Source organism: Lepisosteus platostomus, chromosome 13 (assembly GCF_059453375.1).
Source record: "Lepisosteus platostomus isolate fLepPlt1 chromosome 13, fLepPlt1.hap1, whole genome shotgun sequence".
In the NCBI taxonomy this organism is placed as follows: domain Eukaryota; kingdom Metazoa; phylum Chordata; class Actinopteri; order Semionotiformes; family Lepisosteidae; genus Lepisosteus; species Lepisosteus platostomus.
The window spans coordinates 40,351,927-40,372,360 of record NC_142623.1 but is presented as its reverse complement, the minus strand read 5'-3'; the positions used below and the strand labels follow the sequence as shown (position 1 = coordinate 40,372,360).

The window sequence follows — 20,434 nt, the reverse complement described above, 5'->3', positions numbered from 1 at the left end:
TTTCTGTGGGATAGCACTGTACTGGTATAGGATTTCTACACGACAAATGTTATGAAGATATTTTATGTATGATTATGAAGACAGTATAACTCTATCATGAAGACTGATTGGCCTGCTCTTCACAAAACAAGGCGTGGATTCCAGAATTAACATTTGAGATCCAATTTCCCCAAAACATAGCCCATGTTCTCAGAAATGTGTCTGCAACTGTAGATACACCTGCACAGATTCTGATGTTCACTAAATCTTCTGCATCAGATTAGAATGACCTTTCAAACGTGTTTATAGGGGCTATTGTCTCCCCAAGTCTTGTTCACATTATCCACAAGATGAGTTTCACATCTCCACATCAAAATGGGGAAAACTAACCCAATTACGATTTATCAGCCAATTTATCTCTTTTCCACAGCCTTAAGCCATTTCAATTTAAAGACGCAGTAAACCCACTAAATTCTGGATCTTAAGGACAGCAGGTGGAAACACAATGTAAAGCATCTTTTCAAATGCCATTCCAGTGCAGAGCCAGCAGGTCTTACAGGTCAACATTAAAACCATCACTTTGCCAAGACTAAGCTTGTGATTTTAACTTTTATTACTAATTTAGTCAACTGAGTCTATTAAGCCAGAAATGGCCAGCTGTGGCCTCTGAAAGCAACAAATAGTTGATCTTTCAATCATCTTTTTTTTAATCATAAAACAGCCTATTCAAATGATCAAAACCTAAGTGAACCTCAAAACTTACGGGACTGTGGTGTTCCTGATCCCAGGCTGGTCATCCCCGGTCTTACATTGTAGAACTTTGTAACATTCTATTGATACGACTCACTGCACTAACTCAATTTAAAGGGTCATTTGCAATCATTAAGTTTTCAATTTTACTTCATTTACTGATTTTTGTGTTTGCATGCTTTTCAGGGTGTTACTTTGAACCATCACTTTAAACATATTGACAATTGTACACTACATTTCCATTCTCTTCTGTTGGAGAATGTTTTTGTGATGTCTGAGTGCCTCATGAGCTATAGCTATAAAATGCCAATTAAGCTTTGGGATTTGTTATTTGCAGCAATTGTAAATTCTGCTTAAGGTAATAATGAAACAAAACACTAAGTTGACTGATTTGGAAGTTGAAGAGCAATTCACCTTGTTTCAGAAACTGCCAAATAGTGTTTTTAACTGTGTGTTAAATGGTGTTAAACAGAACTGGCCAGTGTGTGAGAAACAATTCAGTATTATTATACTCGTTCTCTCAATATATTAAAAAGCGACCTAAATATTCTAATTGTGAGCAGGATAAAATGGAACAGAGTGAAATATATTGGAAGAAGTTCTCTATATCACACCATGTTTTTTTTAAACATGTTCAAACAGCAAAGAGAGTTCAGAATCTGAGAAATTTCAGATTTAGGACATTATACAACCCCATAATACAGTGTTATTTTTCATTGTTACATGTCTCCTGAACTTTGACAAGAACAAAACAGCCATTATTATACTGGTATACATCATACATTTATTAGTGAACAACCCTCTCAAATCAGCCACAACAATTAAAAAAAATATGATTGCACTACTCGGTAAAGCAGAACTAGCAACTTTCATTTAAAAAAAGTACAAATCTTAAAAATTTCAATCGGTATACAGATGTATATATAATACAATATAACTAGTTATATGTTAAATGCTACAAACAATATGATTCCAATGGAATGAAAAAAATTATAGCATTAAGAACCATTTTCCTATATATATATATTAGCTTTTTTTCAAATACAAACATGGCAAAAATGAGGTAACTGTAAATGTGCAAGTACCAAAGCAAAATATCTTCCTAACACAGAACACGTGCCCTGGCCCTTTTTTCCCAGGGGCTGCCTGGTTTTCAGGCTAGCTCCCCTAGAGGCCAGGGGGTATTATAACAGTAAACAATCCACTATCCCACCACAGCAAAAATCATTGGTAAACAATCAGTGGCATCTACGGAGCAATCAACAAATCACAAGTCCTAAAGAGTTTTAGCTGCTTATTGGAATAAATTTTGCACCACACAAGCTGTGAGATTACTTATTAATTGGATCACTGAAAGACTACAAGATTCTTTTTCGCCTCTGATAAAACCTCAAGACCACACTGATACCAGTGTGGAGCTGTTATTGAAATGTATTGTCTGCGTGCGAACACTGGGATTTTCCAGTACCAAATGAATGCTGAGTGCACCCAAATGATAACATATCAAAAACAATTGTTTTGTGCTGCTAGTATTTTTGGCAAGACTGAGAAGCTTCTCATTGTACAAAGGAAACCATTTTTAAAACAGGATTTAAGTGCATACTATGATTTAAATAAATCACAAGGTTAAGACAGCTCAGATGAATAAAAAAACAGCTTTTAGCAGAATTACAAGAGTAAAATGACATACAGTAATCACAAAAAACATTTACAAGTGCCAAAACAACCCGAGCTAGTTTAATTAACAGACAGGCTACTTTGCGGAAAAAGCTAAGATGGTAGCAGCAAAACAAAATTGAGACTAACCACCGAAAGAGGCTCCAGGCGGTCAGTGGTACAGAAAGAATTGAAAACTTGAGTTTGGGAAGGAGAAGCTACCAGGAAAGCTTCAACTGGTCACTAAAAACCCAAAGGAAAGCTTGCAAATATTTTAAAACATAACCACTTGATGGAACCATATTAAAAATAAACAGTTATAGTTGTAACATGTTTTCAAAGGGGCAGTGGGCCTCTTCTCCATCCAATTTATTTAAGGCTGGCTCAGACAGATACTGTTGGCAATGTTTTGCTATGGAGAAAAACAAATTGAACCTGTATTAATGAAATACTGTCTCTTTAAGGCGTTTAGTGTATTTCCTTTTCCCCTTTTGTCTTTAAGATCTGGCGACTGTGGATGAAGTTGCATGGCTTTAGCTCTGCATGCTGTTAAAATACATTAGTTCCATAGCAAACTATTGCATTCCACTAAGTGAATGTAGCAACATACTTAAAATAGAACATCTAGCACCTTTTTGCTATATGGCTTTCAAACAACTAGTTTCCAGGAACATCATCACCAGTCACCAGTTTAACAATGCCACTGGCTAAGTTGTGTTCTAACTCCTTTGCACACTGGATATTCTGCAGGGTCATTTCATGAAATTGGAGCCCGTACTTGGCAGAAAATCCTACTACGATCGAAAGAAAATCTTGCAGTCCTTCAAGTGCATTACAAATGTGTGCAGTACAGTGCATGGCAGTTATCAGCTGAGCACAAAGTCCCCCCACCCAAACCCACAGCCAACTAGAGCTAGCTAAAAACCAGTTCAGAGCTGGTCAGACATGCATGCATATTGTGCACATTTAAATAGTTTTCCCCTTTCTAGATATCTTTCACTCAAAATACACACTTTTTTTTAAATCATGCAAACACCTTTAGGATAAGTTTGGAAGTGGTTTAGGTAGGATAGCGTGCGCAAAGGCACACAGTTAAAATAGGAACACGACCAGTGTATATATATATCATTCAAATACAAGAACACAGAAACAGACCGTTTACAGTTAGATTAACATACACTCTGATGATGGGCTGCAGTGACACAATGCCTCTTTTATTTATTTATAACTGTTCTATTTAACTTTATTTTTTGCTTGCATGCCTGTCTTTAAAAGATGCGATATCCATTGCTCTCTGCAAAATTAAAACAAAAGTTGAATTGGTTGCATTATAAACCCTACATACGGCCTGAGGAAAACAAAAAACACACATAGAAAATCAAAGACATCCCCTTCACGGTATCATTCCCATTTGAAATTGACTGTTCTCCTTTATTTTATTTTAATTAACTGAAAGGCCCTGAGTGAAAATCTCTTTAAAACTCACAAAATTCACAATATTAAAATAGGAAAGGTTTATATATACACATTCTGGTGTACAGATATGTATATATGTATATATTTATATATATAAATTACCTAAGTGGTGGGATAATTCATTACAATGGCTTTTAATAAAGGGTAAAATGGGAAACTGGAGACGTTCTCTATACACATGGCAAGCTTATGCCCATGTCTACTTCAGTTCAATAGGGAAAATGAAGTCTCCTTTGTTAGGGTGAAGACTGCCAATAAGTGCTAGATGGGGCAGTACTACAAGTAGATCCTCTACATATGAAGGATTTTGTGAAGACCTCTGAAACCATTTCTGATTTTGTTTTCCGCCAGATGAAGTTACTTGAGGCCCGAGCAAGACGGACTGAGAGAACAACAGTCCAGTGCATTACCCAGCTGACCCAACAAATTCCAACTGAATTTTGCGATTGTTGAAACATCAGGAACTCAAACAATTATTGTCACCAGCGGCGAACACAGGGAACTTTACGCAATACTATTCAAGTTGTTTAAACATTCTTCTGTCTTCAAAACAAGACAATTAAGCTAAAATGTTCGCTCACAGCTTCATAAAGATGCTGCATCTTTTATATCGCCTACACAGGGGTTTCTAGACCTGACCAAGCTTTCTAAACATCACACGTGCTTAACTGACATACCTCAAGTCAGTACTTTGACCTTGTCCTTCCGAGATTTGTTTTCAGAAGATAAAACCAATAAATAAGACCATTTAAAAACCTTATATTCTAAAATAAGTGGAAATGACAGAAAAAGATAATTTTCTGTTAAGATCAGTAATATGTTTGTGCTTGTCAAGGTCTCGAAAAGGCAGAGCTAAAAATTTGAAGAGTATATTGAATATTTGGCTCACAAACAAGGAAAAACCTGGCCTCCCCCAGTCGGGAAGAAGTGTTCCATTAAATTCGGCACTCGTCGCAAATATTGCTTTCTGCAGGATGCCATGAAGCTAGCTTCTTCAAAAGTTACTGGAAGCTGTCACTCACCACCACCACCTTTGCCTGCTCCATTCAGATGAGCAAAGCATGGCAGGCGAATGTCACTCCTTTGACCCGGAGCTCTCGGTTAACCTAGTATTCCTCTTTTGGATTTCAATGTTGCGCTCTTGATTTAAATATTGCTCTTCCAAAAATCAACAGTCCATGCACATCCCTACATGCCCCAATTCCAGCAGCCACACAAAGCAACAGTTCCTGAACAGAGAAAGAAAGTGTTCTGCAGGCGGAGTCAGGGAATGGGGCAGTCGGTGTTGCGTTTGCGTAGCAGGGTCTAGTGGATCAGCAGAGAAACAGACGTTTAGTCTTGAGTCTTTCTGTGCTGCTAGCTCAGCTAGGAAGCATGCCGTCTACCAGAGCAACAATAGCAATTGTCTTCCATGTCCTTTATCCGCCAGAGGGTGGGAGGTGTGTGTCGGAGGTGGGGTGGGGGAGCAGGGAGGGGCGTCTTCCTTTTACGTTTTTGCAACCGGGAGGGATTTTCCAAATAAATTAGCGTCCACCGTCCAAATCCTGATACCTTGTTTTTGAACCTCAGGCCTTAAAAAGATACTGCACCTTTTACCACTGCAAATTGGACTTTCACAATAGCATTCAGCGATTTAAAAAAAAAGGTGAAAAAAGTACATTATTGCGTAACATACATTATTAACAAGCCACATTGCCCATCACCGATACAAACATGCACCTCTGACAGTAAGCCTTTCCTGCAGGTCAGTGGAATGGTCCAGTTTCTTTCCAAAGCCCAAACTAGTTTTAATCTTCTCTTTTCCTTTGTAAATCAGCTGACTGCACAACCACCCGCCCCCCCCCTCATCATCCCACGCCACCCCACCCTCACATTACTGCTGCAGTACTTGGAATGACTCTAGCATCAACTAGAAAACCAAATTAAATGGAAAAAGAAGTTAAGCCTTTTTTTTTCCTTAAAAGTTAAAACACAACAGATATTACATGTTAAATCTTTGGAGTATCAGAAACACAAGGGCAATCAAAATAAGTACACACAACACAACTCCAGAACTCGGTGGCTATGTGGTTATACTAGGCAGTAGCTTTCATCAAACTCACACGATGCACAGCAGAGGTAAGACAGGGCCCCAGATACGATCCTAGATTGCTTATTGTTCAAGGGAGGGAGAGGAAAAAGGGTTGTTCTCGGGGAACACGGTGGGGTAGGCGGTAGGTTTCCCGTGTCTCCAATGGAGAGCGGTCTCCATTTATTTGTGCTGCTTTCACGTCGGTTACAACAATGAGAAGTTTCACTCCACGTCTCTGTGAACTTCTGAAGCATCAGCTCGACAGATCGGACAAGTGCGATTGGTCTGGAAAACGAGCACAAAACAAAGCTTTAGTTAAGATCTCATAGAGAGGTGGAAAACAATACAGAATTGGCACAAGGAGGGACTGAAACACAAATTCATCAATTAGCCAGAAGAGGGCAGCACACCAGAGGCTGATAGCAAAAGTAAATGGCTTCTGCTACATCATACATCTCTGAAGCAAAAATTATTATTAAGTTGACAGTTGGAACTGATAACATTCTACTGAAATATCCCTTTAAATATCTCAAAAACTGAGAACCTCTGCAAAAAGGCATCACATTCACAGTTTAATCCTAATCTCTTTTGATAATATATGTCATTTTCATTATAAATTAAAGGCCAAGGTGGCATGTGACAGCTCCATTTTCACTGCACAACACCTTTATACAGTTTTTTTTTCCCAAAAAGACATTAACATGGTAGCTCAAACATCTACGACAACAGAGGGACTTCTTTCTATCAGAATTACTTTAGGGATGTGCGATTTTCTTTTTCTTCTACTTTTCATAGCTTTTAACATGAAACTAGTTATTATACATCATCCAATACCCTCTCCATTCCATCTTGCAATGACCAAGAATACAACACTACATGAATGTCTCCTCCAAAAACAGTTCCCTTTCACACCAATACTGCATTACAGGAACACTGAAGCCCCTACGCCTAGCAGGAGACTGGCTGTTTCCCTTTCTTACAGCTCAGTAGGAGAGACAAGAGTTTCTGTTGTGCAATAGACTGAGAGTGCACTGTTTCAGGGACACTTGATCATGTGTGCCGCATCACTGGAAGTTGGACAGTTAGCATTAAAATCAGTGTTATTCAGGCAAAACAACTCATAATGAATTCTAGATATGTTCACTGACTTTACACTTATATTAATTCACTTTGCAGACACTTCTATTCAAAACAACTTACAATCGCATCCCGTCAAGATGCAAAGGGTGCACATAACAGCAGCACAAAAACAATAAAACCACAGACAGCACTCAGGGTAGCTTTAATTACGTGCTAACAGGCTGCACAGTGGTAAAGAGTTTCAGTGCTGCTTGATAAACAGGAAGTCCGTCACACAAGGGCACATCAGTGAGGGTTTGTCATGGGCCTCAGGGGTCAGGTATATTTTGAAGAGACAACTTTTCAGTTTCTCCCAGAAGAAGGTGTTTGAGCTCATGGCTCTGACTGTGGCAGGTAGGTCATTCCACTATTGGAGAGCTACAGCAGAGAACAGTCTGGCCTGGGACTTAATGGTATCAGTCAGCCTGAGGAAAAGGATCACAGACAATGGTCTGGATGCATGCTGGCAGAGTTCCCTTGGAAGCCCTTTAGACCACCACAACTCATTAGTCCCCAATCCCACCTCTCCTCCTCCCTTATCTGTTAAAAGTCCATCCATCATCTATAGACACTTCAGCCTACCGAAGGAGGCAGAAAGCCAACACACGGGGCCACCAAAGTAGGTGGGAAGAAACATGGGTATCCAGAGAAAACCCTCGAGTAACATGGGGAGAACACTTATTCTCCACACAGAAGGCACTCAGTCCTGAACTGAACTCGGGACCCAAGATCTGTTAAAGCAGCAGCGCTAAACACCATGCTGTGTTGCCAACTGCAAGTGATTCTCAGTTTAATTTGTTTTCTATTCATTGTCGTGCCACCTCAATGCCACTGTGCTGTCAGCTTCTGGGAACTGTTCACAAACTGTGTGAGATGAAAATCTGCTTTCAGGTGCCCACTACCAAAGCTCTTACCTTTAACCATTTGTCAACACACTTGGCGTGAAACTCATGGTTACAGGGTAATACTCGAAGTAGCTGCCTAGACTCAAAATCGCTAAAGCACACAACACACCTGTGAAGGATTAGGAAAAAAGAATTAATACAAAGAAACTCCTCCTTTCCTACTTCAGAAAACTGCTGCTATTTTTAAATTAAAATGTTAAAATAAAATACAAAATTTCAGCAACTGAAGCAACAGGGTCCAATATTTTTTATCTGCTCAAAAGCAATTAATTGCATAGATTTAGCAACTAATTAAAAAGACAGAAGTAGCGACTGGTCAGTAAAATGATAATATTTTAGATGAAGTCAACTGTTGCAGCCAAGGGCCTTTTCTTACAGCGTTTGTTCAGACTGGTGGTTCTCTGGGTTGAACCTGTAGGACGGGAGCTGCTCTATGTCGGCTTTGGTGAGCCCACGAGGTTTGGCCTCCCCCAGCCTCTCAGCAAGGTTCAGTAATGCCTGAAAGACACACCAAGGACTGGGATCGAAACAGCTGGAGACTGCGTGGAAGAGCATTCAACACTGAGACCAGGAAGAACTGCTGTACTCTTTCTTTAAAGGGTTGTGGGGGTCTGGGACACGCAACCCAGCCATGCTGCTGAAGTCAATTCCCTGGCCTAAAGGATCTAATTGATCTTTGGTCAATTAGATAACGAACTCCCAAACAGGCCAAAATGATCTTCTCTCATTTGTCATCTTTCTTATGTCTGAAATCAATCCAACAAACCACCACTATCTGTAACAAGTAAAACAAGGGACTGAGTGCTTGAATCATGTATCACAGCTCTTTAGCATTGCTGTAAAAAAAAAAAGAAGAAAATGTTAATGAATTGCGGAGACAGCACAGAATGAGAGAAGACCATCTGGCCAAACCAGATGTGTAACCTTTACAGAGAATGAGCAATCATGGCTCTAGAGCTACTTTCTGTTGATGCACTGTAAGTCCAATACTTCCCGCCACCACATTGATTTTGTCTACAAACCCGTCTGTAGCAGCTGCGCACTGAAGCTGCAGCAGAAGAGCAGGCCAACAGGGGTCGGACCCAACCAGAACTTGAAAACAGGATTTAAAATGACATTCATTACAGAGTGGGAAAAAAGCAACGATAAACAAACGATGTGATCCTCCAGTACTACGGATTCCAGGGAAGCAAATAAGTAGATCCGGGGAAGGTCTGACCTCATAGTTCTCCATTTCTACATCATCAACATCCAGGTCCAGGCTGATCGCAGGCCCCACCGCTGTTGGAGGCACTGGAAGCATTGAGCTGTGACAATACAAACCATGAGTCACTACAACAACTATTACCCTTTCAGACTCATAGGGCCAGGCACAAGGAAAACCATCTCGCCATTATATAAGCAGGACTAAGGCAACTGCATAAAAAACAACTGATCAAAGATTTGCCTTTCACACATTATGACTGTATCACTCTCACAGAAGCCATCAGGCTTTCACATGTAGTACTTCTGTGTAACTTGTTGCAAGATAAAAAAAAAGCCCTTCTGATCGCAGAACAGAACATGCTGCTTTGTCTACCAAATACTGCATTTTGAAAGCCAAATGATGAACAATCACAGCCACCCCACCCCCATTCCTCTGGCAGCCAGGTACTCACAGGAAGTATGGCAGGAAGCTGGGGTAGTAGGGAGGCGGGGGTGGGGGAGGGGGAAGAGGCTGCTGCAGCCTGTATCTCTGCCCGTTGACTCGCCGAGGCAACACATGGGGATATGGCTGTGGAGAGAAACACAGGCACTTACTCAACATCACACCAACATCGTGCTCCCAAGGATAGCTTAAAGTCGATTTTGGGTGAGTGGATAACGGTCTGGGAGCTACAATGTAATAAAACAGGCCTTAAAGATTGGTATAAATCACCCTCCTGCTGCATAAAATAAGTTATAAGGTGTCTGAGCATTTTTGGCTTCTTTAATTATAGTAAAAATGTACGGTATCTTAAATATTTAAGTTAAATTAATAAGAAAATATGGTGTCCAGGATGGGCTACAGAAAAATGTCTGTTCTAAAACCAGTTCACAGAAGTGTTGATGTCTAGGGAGTACAGCATTTGATTCATGTCAATGGCTGCGCTCCCACTGAGTGTGTTTCAAATGGAAAAGGTTTCTTTCGTTTTGATTGGAACAACGTCTATTTGTTGGAGTCCAGTTTAATGAAGTATAGAATCTGAGGTCAATTAGAGATCATTCCTTTGACTCTCCTCATCCTGAAGAACCCCTGGTTGGTGAAATTAAGGTGGCAGCTATCATTTCATTCGGTTTCTTATGTGCACATTTTGCTTTTCTTACGTGGAGCACAATCCACAGACACCACAGGAAACGGTTTTCTAAAAGAGAATCGTTAAGGCAGAAGTAAAGCATCTTGTGTTTATCCCCTGTATGCACAGCATGTGAACTGTCAACAATTAAAGTCAGAGTGCGCAGTTTGTTTCCAAAGTGTTATAGGACCAAGCTTAGGTTTTGTTCACATTATCATTCAAATTTGGTTTGTGAGCCCAAAGTGATATTGTTGTTCCCACTTGACATCAAAGATCAGAGTGCAAACCATGCCCCTGTAGGTCCCTGTGTGTGACAGATGGCAGCACTTCATAATTCTTATAAACGGCTCTTACTGGTTCAGGAAAGTCCACTCTAAAAAGCTGTCAGTCAGGTAAGCTGCTTTCACAAGAAAACAAAGTCAAATGGCCTGCAGTATTTTCTTCAGTCATGTTCTTATAAAAATATTATTCTCCTCACCCACACAAAGGCACCACGCAGGACAGGAAATAGAAAAGGTTGCGGACTCACCACTCCGAAGGGCAGTTCCTGGTGCAACGGGTCATGAGGGAGATACTGGAGGGGGACAGAAGGAGGCATTGCTGGTGGGTGATGGGTGGGGGGGTAGGAGAACCCTCCCACAGGGTGCTGGTCCCCTCTTAAATCCACTTCATTCTCTACCCTCTGCAAAGGCTGGAGTGGGAAGAGACGCAACCGGTCAGGACCTGCAGCCGACGCAGCAGGGACAGGCCCACTCCGCTGGAGGAGAACCTTCCTTTCCACCGGAAGGGCTCTGCTCTTTAGTGCGCTCTCGCAAAACTCTAGACTTTCCCCATTAAACATCCCGAAAAAGTGGACCTGACACTTCTACGGCGAGTCAAAAATGAACAGAACCGTCATGCAGCAGAAGGAAAGACACAGTCAAGGCCAATACCTGTACAACAATACCTTCAAGACTAAACAAGAAGTTTGCTGTGCACAACTTCATTTACCAAGATTGCCAGCAGCCATATCACCCTGCAACTCACATCTTGCGGCCCACTGAAGCTCAGCAGGTGTGAGCCTGGCCAGTACCTGGGTGGGAGACCTCCTGGGAAAAACTAAGGTTGCTGGTGGAGGTATTGGAGGAGCCAGTAGGGGGCGCTCACCCTGCAGTCTGTGTGGATCCTTATGCCTCAGTATAGTGATGGGGACACTATTTCATAAAAAGATGCCGTCCTTTGGATTAGACGTAAAGCTGAGGTACTGACTCTCTGCGGTCATTATAAATCCCAGAGCATTTCTCAAAAAAGAGTAGGGGTGTAACCCCGGCATCCTGGCCAAATATCCCCCTGGTCTTTACCAGTCATGGCCTCCTAATAATCCCCATCTCTGAACTGGCTTCACCACTCTGCTCTCCTCCCCAATGAGAGCTGGAGTGTGGGGAGAGTACTGGCGCACTCTGGCTCCCGTCACATCATCCATGTGGGGCTGCACACTGGTAGTAGTGGGGGGGGAGGGGGAGTCCCCTTGACCTGCAAAGCGCTTTGAGTGGAGTGTCCATAAACGCGTTAAGTGTAAGCAATTATAAATTAAGATACATGGAAGATCTTTTACTTCTCAATGTAGAATATTAAAGGACTCCCATAAATCATTTTTAGAAACTGTCCCACATATTGCTAGCAGTATCTGTAATTTCCTTTTCATGTCTGACGGTATTATCGACTTTGAACACTGTGAAGATTAATCTCCACCAGAAAAATGGCATTTTTACAGAGGCCAAGGGTATGCTAAATTAGGGCTACAAGAAACCCATTTGATCATCTCTGGGAAAGGAATACATTAAGGGTAAAACTATAATACAAAGCACAGGATGTAACCTCTGTGTGGCACCTTGAGTCATTACTGTTATCAGATCAAGAGAGCATGAACATTTTAAGATTTGACTCGATAATTATAACTGTAGTAACATTTAGAGGCCAAACCCCATGCTCTCGTATGACAAGATTATTCTCCGGATGATCCCCGGATCACCTTTCCAGTCCCAGAGGTCATTAAATGGCTCCTCCTGAAGCCCAAGTTCCTCATTTCTTCAGCAGCAGTTCGGCGAGGCACGGGCAGCGAGCGGTACTCACCATGCGCGGATGCTGTGGCTGCAGAGGTACGAACTGGCTCAGCGGAGCGAGGTGAGGCGGCTGGTGGGGAGGTACAGGCGGAGGAGGGTGGAGTATAAAATGCTCACTGGAGATCAGGGGCGGAAAGGCTTGATACGATACTGGCAAGTGCTGCATTGTGCAGGCTTGGATCAGCTGGAAAAAGCCAAGACGAAGAGCAATTTCAATGGGGGGGGGGGGGGGGCAGAGGTGAAATTCAGAAAATACCATGCGGGCAATTTACCATCCTCCTGTCGAGATCATCAAGCCACCCCCAATTGGCTTATGAGGTTCAGGGCAAGAATTTACTGTCTTGCAACAGTGGGGTGGAATTAGTGGTTCAACTCTATTCCATCATGATATAGCAGAATACCTGCCACTTTCTGTCGACAACTGAAGGCTTTTCTTTTTTCCCCTCCTTGTACATCTTAAAATCGTCTTGATCCTAAACTATCAAAGCTGCAATAGCCTGGCTTCGTTCAAGATAAAGCTGGATGAGATCCCTGGATCAATTAGATACCAACCAGCAAACAAGCTAGATGGGTTGAACGGCATCCTCTTTCTAGCCTTTATTTTCTTACATCACACACACACACAGGCATTGAGTTCCCAATTGAAGCAACAAGCCAAGAGTGGGAATACCCACAGAGCAATGGCTATTGCTCGAATCACAAGGGAACAATTCTGAGGAAATGGCAAACTGGCTCTTTAATGTAAAACCACTAATTTGCGCACAGGAGTAACGGGTTCATTCATGTACAGGTTATATTACTTCGCATATTAATGAAATCCTTTCTGCATGTGAAAATTCAGTAAATTCAAACTGCTTCAAGGTTTTTCTTAATGTCGTACAATCTCGATTACAGCAGGGGAGCACAAATGTAACCTGGCTCATATGTTCCGCTAACTGCCTTTCATAAGACATTTAAAAGAATAGAGATAAGTTATTAAATTGTTTTAAACAAATGAAATCTTGGATTGAACATCGGAGACAAACAATTCAGACTGACACATACCAGCAATACCATTACTAGTGTTGACAAAGCTTGAAATCCACTTTGTAACTAAAATGATTTAGGCACATTAGAAAACTGTGTCCACTAGCTAGGAAAGATAAATGCACATACACAGGTTCTTCACAGATGTCATTTTCAAAATGCAAAAAAAATAATAATTGAATGCTCAACAATCTGTAGCTTTACAACAGGTATATATGTATAGTAGCACTGGTAAACTAAACAGAAAACCAAGTTAGAACAACTGTACACACTGAAAAGAACATGTGAATCTCCCCGTGAATACTTTCAGAGTGTTCCAAGGCAGTAGATTGCGAGTGGGTGGGATATGGTGGGAAAATGCTAGATGGACTTCATGGACATTCCATCCTTTCCTTTTCAAACTCACAGGAGGCGGAAGGCAGCAGAGCAGAGAGTGCTGTCCGCTGAACATTACCGAGCATGCTGGGAGCTGCTGAGTGTTGCACCCTGGGATAGGCTGGCCGGCATGGAGTGGGAAACCGTGGGTCGTCACCGTGGTAACCGTGTATGATATAGGGACCGGTCCCTGGTGCATCTACAAGAGGAACAGCATCCACACAAATGTAGGCAGAACCTGTGAATGTTGCTGAAAGTTCAGAGCTGTTAACCATCCATCAAGAAAACAACACTATCAACAGACAACTCAAACTTAGTTAAAAACACTATAGTTTAAAAAAGGATACTTGGCAATGTTTACAATATTTAAAGATGGTGTTTTTTCTATTCTAGTCTTCACAGTGTAAAAGCCAAGTCTTAATACACATGTTGACCTTTGGTATTTTTAACCATATACACTTATCTGGATGTAAATGAAGGACACGGCCTTGGTATAGTAAAAAGTCAAGAATGGAAGTAGGAATCAAATACAAAAATACTCGGGTAACAATGGGGAACCTTGCTTCATGCCTCATTAAAAGATGAGCCGATTCTACCCCTGGTGAATTAATGTTTAACTATATTTTAAATGCACCGACAGTATAGATTTAATTTTGCACAAAGATGACAAAAAAGAATGCCTCTTATATATTGAAAACTAAACACCAAAGTAGTTGCTTCACTTATTTTTTCCCCACCTAAAAAGAGCACCTAGAATTTGACCTGCAATTACCTTCTGAAAATAGTTTTGGGAATCTGTTTACCTGTCACACGTATGCTGGTAATCTCAAGTCAATTTCTGTCTAAACCATCCGTTTCAGTAGAAAAAAAGTATTACACATAAATATTACCCCTACTGACCTTAACAGATACTCCTAACTTTTTAGGAGTAAAACTACAGTATGGCCAATTCTGTTCTGTACAGATCAAGGGCTGAAGTCAGCTTTTACATCACATTTAAATACCATATCCAGTTAATAATTTGATAACTTATCTTAACATCCCCATGGCCTTGAATCAATCTGACTCTCGTGCTCCCTAGCCCACACCATGTAGGCTAAGCGCACTGGGGAAGCAGAAGGCCTGTGCTCTCCTGTACCTGCTCGTGGAGATCGACCATGATGGGGTTCTGCTGAGGCGGGTGTGCAGCAGGGTGCAGCATTCGTGGCGGTACGCTGGTGTGACTGTACGGTCTGGACTCATCTAAAGAGATCTGCTGCTGATGCTGCGAGAACAGAGGGTGATGGAAATTCTCATCCTGGTGTAAAGAGTTGTGCAATGAGGGTCTGTCTCGACGCCCCCACTGCCTTCTCACTGGAGGGCTGTTCCAAATAAAAACACCAACAGCACTCATCAGAGTGAGCCAGGACGATTACCAGAGCCTTCCTGAAGAACCTTACCAGCCCCCCCTTCATCAACTAGGAAACAACATACATAGCCTGACTGTAACAAGGATTAAGTGGCGAGTTAGTCTTTTGAGAAATAAAAAAAAAGTACAGTTTAAACAAAAGCCACGTTAACTATGACATTAATGCACCATTTCAATTTAAAAAAACTGCTTTCGTTTCATTTTCAAAAGAGTTATACATTACAAAGGAAACCTGAAACATTTTGTTCATTTAGATTTTCATATATACACATATGATAGCACTATTTAGTTTTTAGAAAAAAAAATACACAAAAGTCAGAATATTAGATACAAATTTAAATAGACTTAAAGGTTAAGTGACTAGAGGAGGATTCCTTCTGCCATACAAAAAAGTAATTAGAAATAATTATTTTAGACCATAAAAGGTAAAAGCAATTTAAAACAGTGCTAAAACCTATTTAAATAGGTTCATTTAAATTATATGATAATCATTTAGCTCAATGCTTTGTAACTGGAGGTTTGCGTTTTTCATCTTGCAAATACTTTAGCTTTGTGGCTCTTCAGACCATACTGTTGATGGAAAGAGGAAAAATTAGCACGGACAACTGCAATGCTCTGTGAAACAATGAAGTAACCAGCAAACGAAGAAAAGCTAAGGCCTACAATACACATGAAAATCACACTCAAGATCTAGACCTCTGGTGTGCTTTCGAATTTTTTCACCCAAGGAGCCACTTCCTCTCTGAGCAAGAACTGTGGGGTGCAAGTATGTGTGAGGGGGTCTCCCTTACATTAGGCACATGTCCTGGGGGTCCTCTTCACTCATTTTGTGCTGGGAGGGCAGGGGGCTGTTGCAGACCCACGTTCTGTTCACAAGCAAGCGATTGCCACTGGTATTTGTAAAGACAGTATCACTCTGTTCCAAGCAACAAACCCCCAGAAAACACTGCTTATTATGTTATTTGGTCTGTTTTAGTTGCTGGCTGAAGCCTTGATCGAGCAGTCACAGTGTACTGATAAAAGAGAACCGGCACCACCTTTGTTTAACCACAACTGGTCTCTTTTGTTTTTATCTCTCTCTCTCCGAGACGACAAAAAATTAAAAACACAAGCAAGCCCGCAAAACAGACAAAGGAGCTGCGGTGATAAGGGTTTGGAAAGCACTAATCTGGCACACGGTGCACATCTAGAAATGATCCAGCCCCTGGCCGCGTGCAGATGTCCTTTTCGATTTTGAGTGTCTGCCAGTTCCTAGTGAGCTGCTCTCACCGCTGAGGTGGAACACCACACTTGTGAACAGCGCCACAAGTGCCACTACAGGAGATTCCCTGCTGCTTCTTCACAGGCCACAGTCAGTCCATCACAGTTATTCTGTTCAAGACGTGTGCGGTTAAAGAAATTTTAAAAATGAGGTCTACTCATCCTTGAAAACGTCATTTTTAAGACACTCTGTGGCAGAATGTAAAGTAGCTAAAGATGTTTATCACACTTTTTGATGCTATTGTACTGAGCATTACTTACTATTTTATTACTTATTTACATATATACACAAGACACAAAACATTAATACACCAAGTTACTGTAGCATATTCGGCTTTGAATTAAAGGACTGATGCTCCAAATGAGGAAATTAAGTTGGGAATTGGCAATTCTCAATTGAAGGCATTTCTAAAGCAAACAGGTTTTAGCACTGCTAGTGTCCTAACGGCCTCTGCACTAGAGCCAGTGTACAATCTATTATTTGCAGGTATTAGTTCAACTGGCCCATACGCTACTTATTTTAACTTGAACTTGAACTTTATTGCTATATGTAACCGGTACTGGTACAATGGAATTCTTACTTACAGAAAGTCTCTCGATTGTAAAACAAGTGTAAAAAACAAGACAAAGTGCAAACAGTGCATCAAGACAATGTACAAACAAACAATAGACAATGTGCAAGTAAACATGTAGACAGTTTGAATGTAAACAATACAGACGTGTAAACAATGACTGGAGATGTGCAATAGATAAGAAATCATAAAGAGGTAGATGGTGATGGTGTAGGTGTGGTCCGAGGGGGATGGCTAAATGTGTTAACAAGGGGTGTGTTAACAAGGGGGTAGCAAATGTCACAGAGCTCAGGAAAGAAAGGAAGGCCCTGAGGTGAAACCAAGTGGAATTTATACTCTTTCTCATATTAGATGTTAATAATAAAGCAAGAAAGCATGATATTTTTACAACTTGCTGCCTCAGGAAGGCTTGAAGTATCGTTAAGGACACCAGTCATCCTGTTCCCTCACTTTTCTCCCCCCTTCCCTCTGGTGAGCGTTATGGGATTATAAAGGCCCGAGTCCAGACTCAGAGAGCTTCTTCTGAACTCTACCCCTACCACTGGCTCACACTGATGTTTTTTTTCTCCAAGACGTATGTTATTTAACTTGTTGTCGTTGCTGCCGCTGTTCTGCATTTTTGGTTTAGGTGTTTCCTTGATGTCTTTGTATAGGAGCATACATGCAAATAAGCATTTCATTGCACTTGTGCATATGACAATAAAGTCTACTCCAGAAGTCCAATGTACTTGTGGCTCTAAAGAACAGCACCAAAGCAGGGACAGTCTAGGCCTGCTCACCTTCTCCTGAGATGTGCTGGGGAATTGCAGGGCTCCCCCGGAAATCTCCTCTGATTGAAGGGGGCTGTTGGTGGCCGCCTATTCACTGCGATTTCCCATGGTCGCATTGGTGACGTCGGGGGGCGAGTCTTGCTCAGGAGTGGGAGAACAGCGTGCAGGAGGCACTTGTGTCTCAGCCTCAGATTGTCTTCACTCTGTGGGGAAAAACACCGACTTCATTTCTGACAGAGGAAGCTTACAGCACTGATGTAACTCTTCAATCCCAAACTCATTTTTACATGAACTCTCAATTGTGCACTTTCTATGTGCTGCAGGACATTCTTCAAGCCTCAAGCCCTGGTTGTAGATGTCCTCTTTAATTCCAAGGCTTGCCAACTCAATATCATGTGTGGTCTTTGGAGTGTAAATTGGATTTACACTACTACGAAAGTGATTTAAAAAAAACAGCCTTTTCCAAGTTAATATACATGTATTTTGCCAAATCTAGTTTAAGGCATATTCAGATCAATTAATACAAATTAGTGCTATATCTTGGAGCTTCTCAGCAAATTTATCACAGTTAAGACAGTCTGACATCTACTGCCCTGTTGATGTCTGAATGGATACCGGCCCCTGCTATTAAGCACTGTAAGTCATATCCATCTTCAGCATCAGCCGCAGATAGGTTTGAGCCTAAGTGTTAATAAGATAATAACTGAGACATATGGTGCCTTGTCTTTTGTGAATCTAAGAAAGCAGCAAATATATTTGTCCTGACTGAGTAAGAAAAATAATTAACTGGTTATTTTTTATTTATATCTGTACATGTAACTGTAGTGGTGGCTCACAAGCTTCACTGATATGTCCTGAATGTACATCTAAAAAAAACAAAGGGTCATCCGCCATCTAGCCACAAATCTTGAAAACAACCGAATTGAAAGAAGAGCTTCCTCACTCTCAAAAGAAAAGGAAATGCAGCCAAATCACTGAACAACAGATTCTCAAACTGGTGTGCTATGCGTCGACAACGACTTTCTGCAGATTTGCTTTGAATATGTTACTGTGTTGGTAATTGATATGCAATTCTGTCACCTGCAAAATGTCCATTACAAGAGACCATACACTCCCAAGTTCTTTTTGCCGGCTTGCATGTCAATTCTTCTTTCTTAGTATAGATCTTTCTGAGTTTCCTTCTCATGGGTAGGAGACAGAATATGTCTTACTTTCTAGAAATGTTATTCTTTTGTTGACCAACAGGATTACTTAAGTAAGGTCCAGCTACACAGTAATGCCAGAAGAGTGAAGTCTATGTGGAGCAGACTAAGAAAGAGGAGAAGTTCTATGCAGGAATACAGGTATATATCTCAACACAGGAAATTAAAGCAATAACTTAAATGTATTAATGCCCAGAAAAAATATGTACATCGCTAGGTGTAAATGTAGTAAAACCCAGAATAAGCTGCAAACAAAATCTTATAATGTATCTTTCCTTAATCCTGTCTGAAAAAAGTAAATATAATTATAGAAGCAAAAGAGTAAAGCTTTTTCTATAAAAGCAAAAGAGTAGCCTACCACCTCCAGTTGCTTACAGAACAGTTAATACCCCAATCTGACAGTCAATCCAAACACTTGAAAAAAAGACAAGATTTCTTGGAAGTACCAGAGCTACTGTAACACCAGGTTTTGACAGTGTTACTGAATACTCTGATAGTTTCAGAGGCTTTCAGAAACAGGGAATTAAGAATGAAATCAAGTATACAAATAATTACTTTTCTGTGTGTTTAATTCTCCCTTTTCATCACAAAATGTAAATAACATTATCTGTGCATTTCTAAACAAATCCTAGCATACAACTGTTAATCATATTAAATGTCTAAATAATACAAGATACAAAATGCCTCTACCACTAAAAGCTCTTTAGATTCACAGAATTAAAGACATATCAAATGTGAAAAGGCATGGTTTTATTTTACAGGACAAGTCATGAAACAAACATTAACATCAAGTCTTGTGTACAATGGCTCCTACTGGACACCTTGAAGAGGCCTAACTCACAATCAATGCTTTTCATGCACACATTGATGTAATTTAAATTTGGCTCAGAGTAACCGTCACATCTGCACAAGACATTTTCATTTAGTCCGTTCAGCTGTGTCAGGTTGATATTTCAAATTCAAGGCCCATCTACACAAGCCTTGAAAAACATCTGAGAAAGAAAAAAAACCCTCGTCAAATGCAGTTAACATTTGCCTCATATTCCTATTCAATAAAGCAAATGTTTTCCAGTCACTTTAGAGACTTCTGATTCATGCTAAAAATAAGTACGCTGTAGCTTCTGTTGTAGGTTTCTTGAAAACAATGTTCTAGAAGCTAATTTGAGTTATACAGCCAATTAAATGGCATTATTGTAATTTATTAGGAATACAAGGCATTTTAACAGCATTATCTTTTCCTGAACTTAAAAACCCAGAGGTCCCTAAAGATTAAGGGATATCCCCTGATATTATGCCAGTATACGTAACATAGGATTACTGCAATGCAATCGGAAGGGAAAAGCAGTGTTTCAAATTTATGAAGGACAATCTCAATTTATCCAATCTGAATCAGGCACCTGTCCAATTAATTCAAGAAAGGGAAGACGGTATCAAAGGAAAGAAGGGAT

General features: G+C 40.7%; 1 protein-coding gene and 1 long non-coding RNA gene across 3 annotated transcripts; one reads left to right on the top strand and one right to left on the bottom strand.

Moving 5' to 3' along the window:
* Positions 1-1,487: 1,487 nt before the first annotated feature.
* On the bottom strand, positions 1,488-17,927 carry rnf44 (ring finger protein 44). 2 transcript variants are annotated; one of them, XM_088604638.1, is made up of 10 exons: positions 17,794-17,927; positions 14,913-15,135; positions 13,806-13,973; positions 12,384-12,557; positions 10,801-10,962; positions 9,615-9,730; positions 9,176-9,263; positions 8,333-8,454; positions 7,966-8,065; positions 1,488-6,217 (listed from the first exon to the last, which is right to left on the bottom strand). In XM_088604638.1, the coding sequence occupies exons 1-10, from the start codon at positions 17,898-17,900 to the stop codon at positions 6,155-6,157; spliced, it is 1,323 nt and encodes a 440-aa protein (XP_088460764.1). In that variant the 5' UTR covers positions 17,901-17,927; the 3' UTR covers positions 1,488-6,154. The 2 variants fall into 2 exon arrangements, with proteins under 2 accessions (XP_088460764.1, XP_088460765.1); XM_088604639.1 differs by having other exon boundaries at positions 13,854-13,973.
* On the top strand, positions 9,703-18,566 carry LOC148650616 (uncharacterized). Its single transcript, XR_015926169.1, has 2 exons — positions 9,703-9,808; positions 13,808-18,566. It is a non-coding gene; the product is annotated as an uncharacterized LOC148650616 (long non-coding RNA).
* The last annotated feature ends 1,868 nt before the right edge of the window (positions 18,567-20,434 follow it).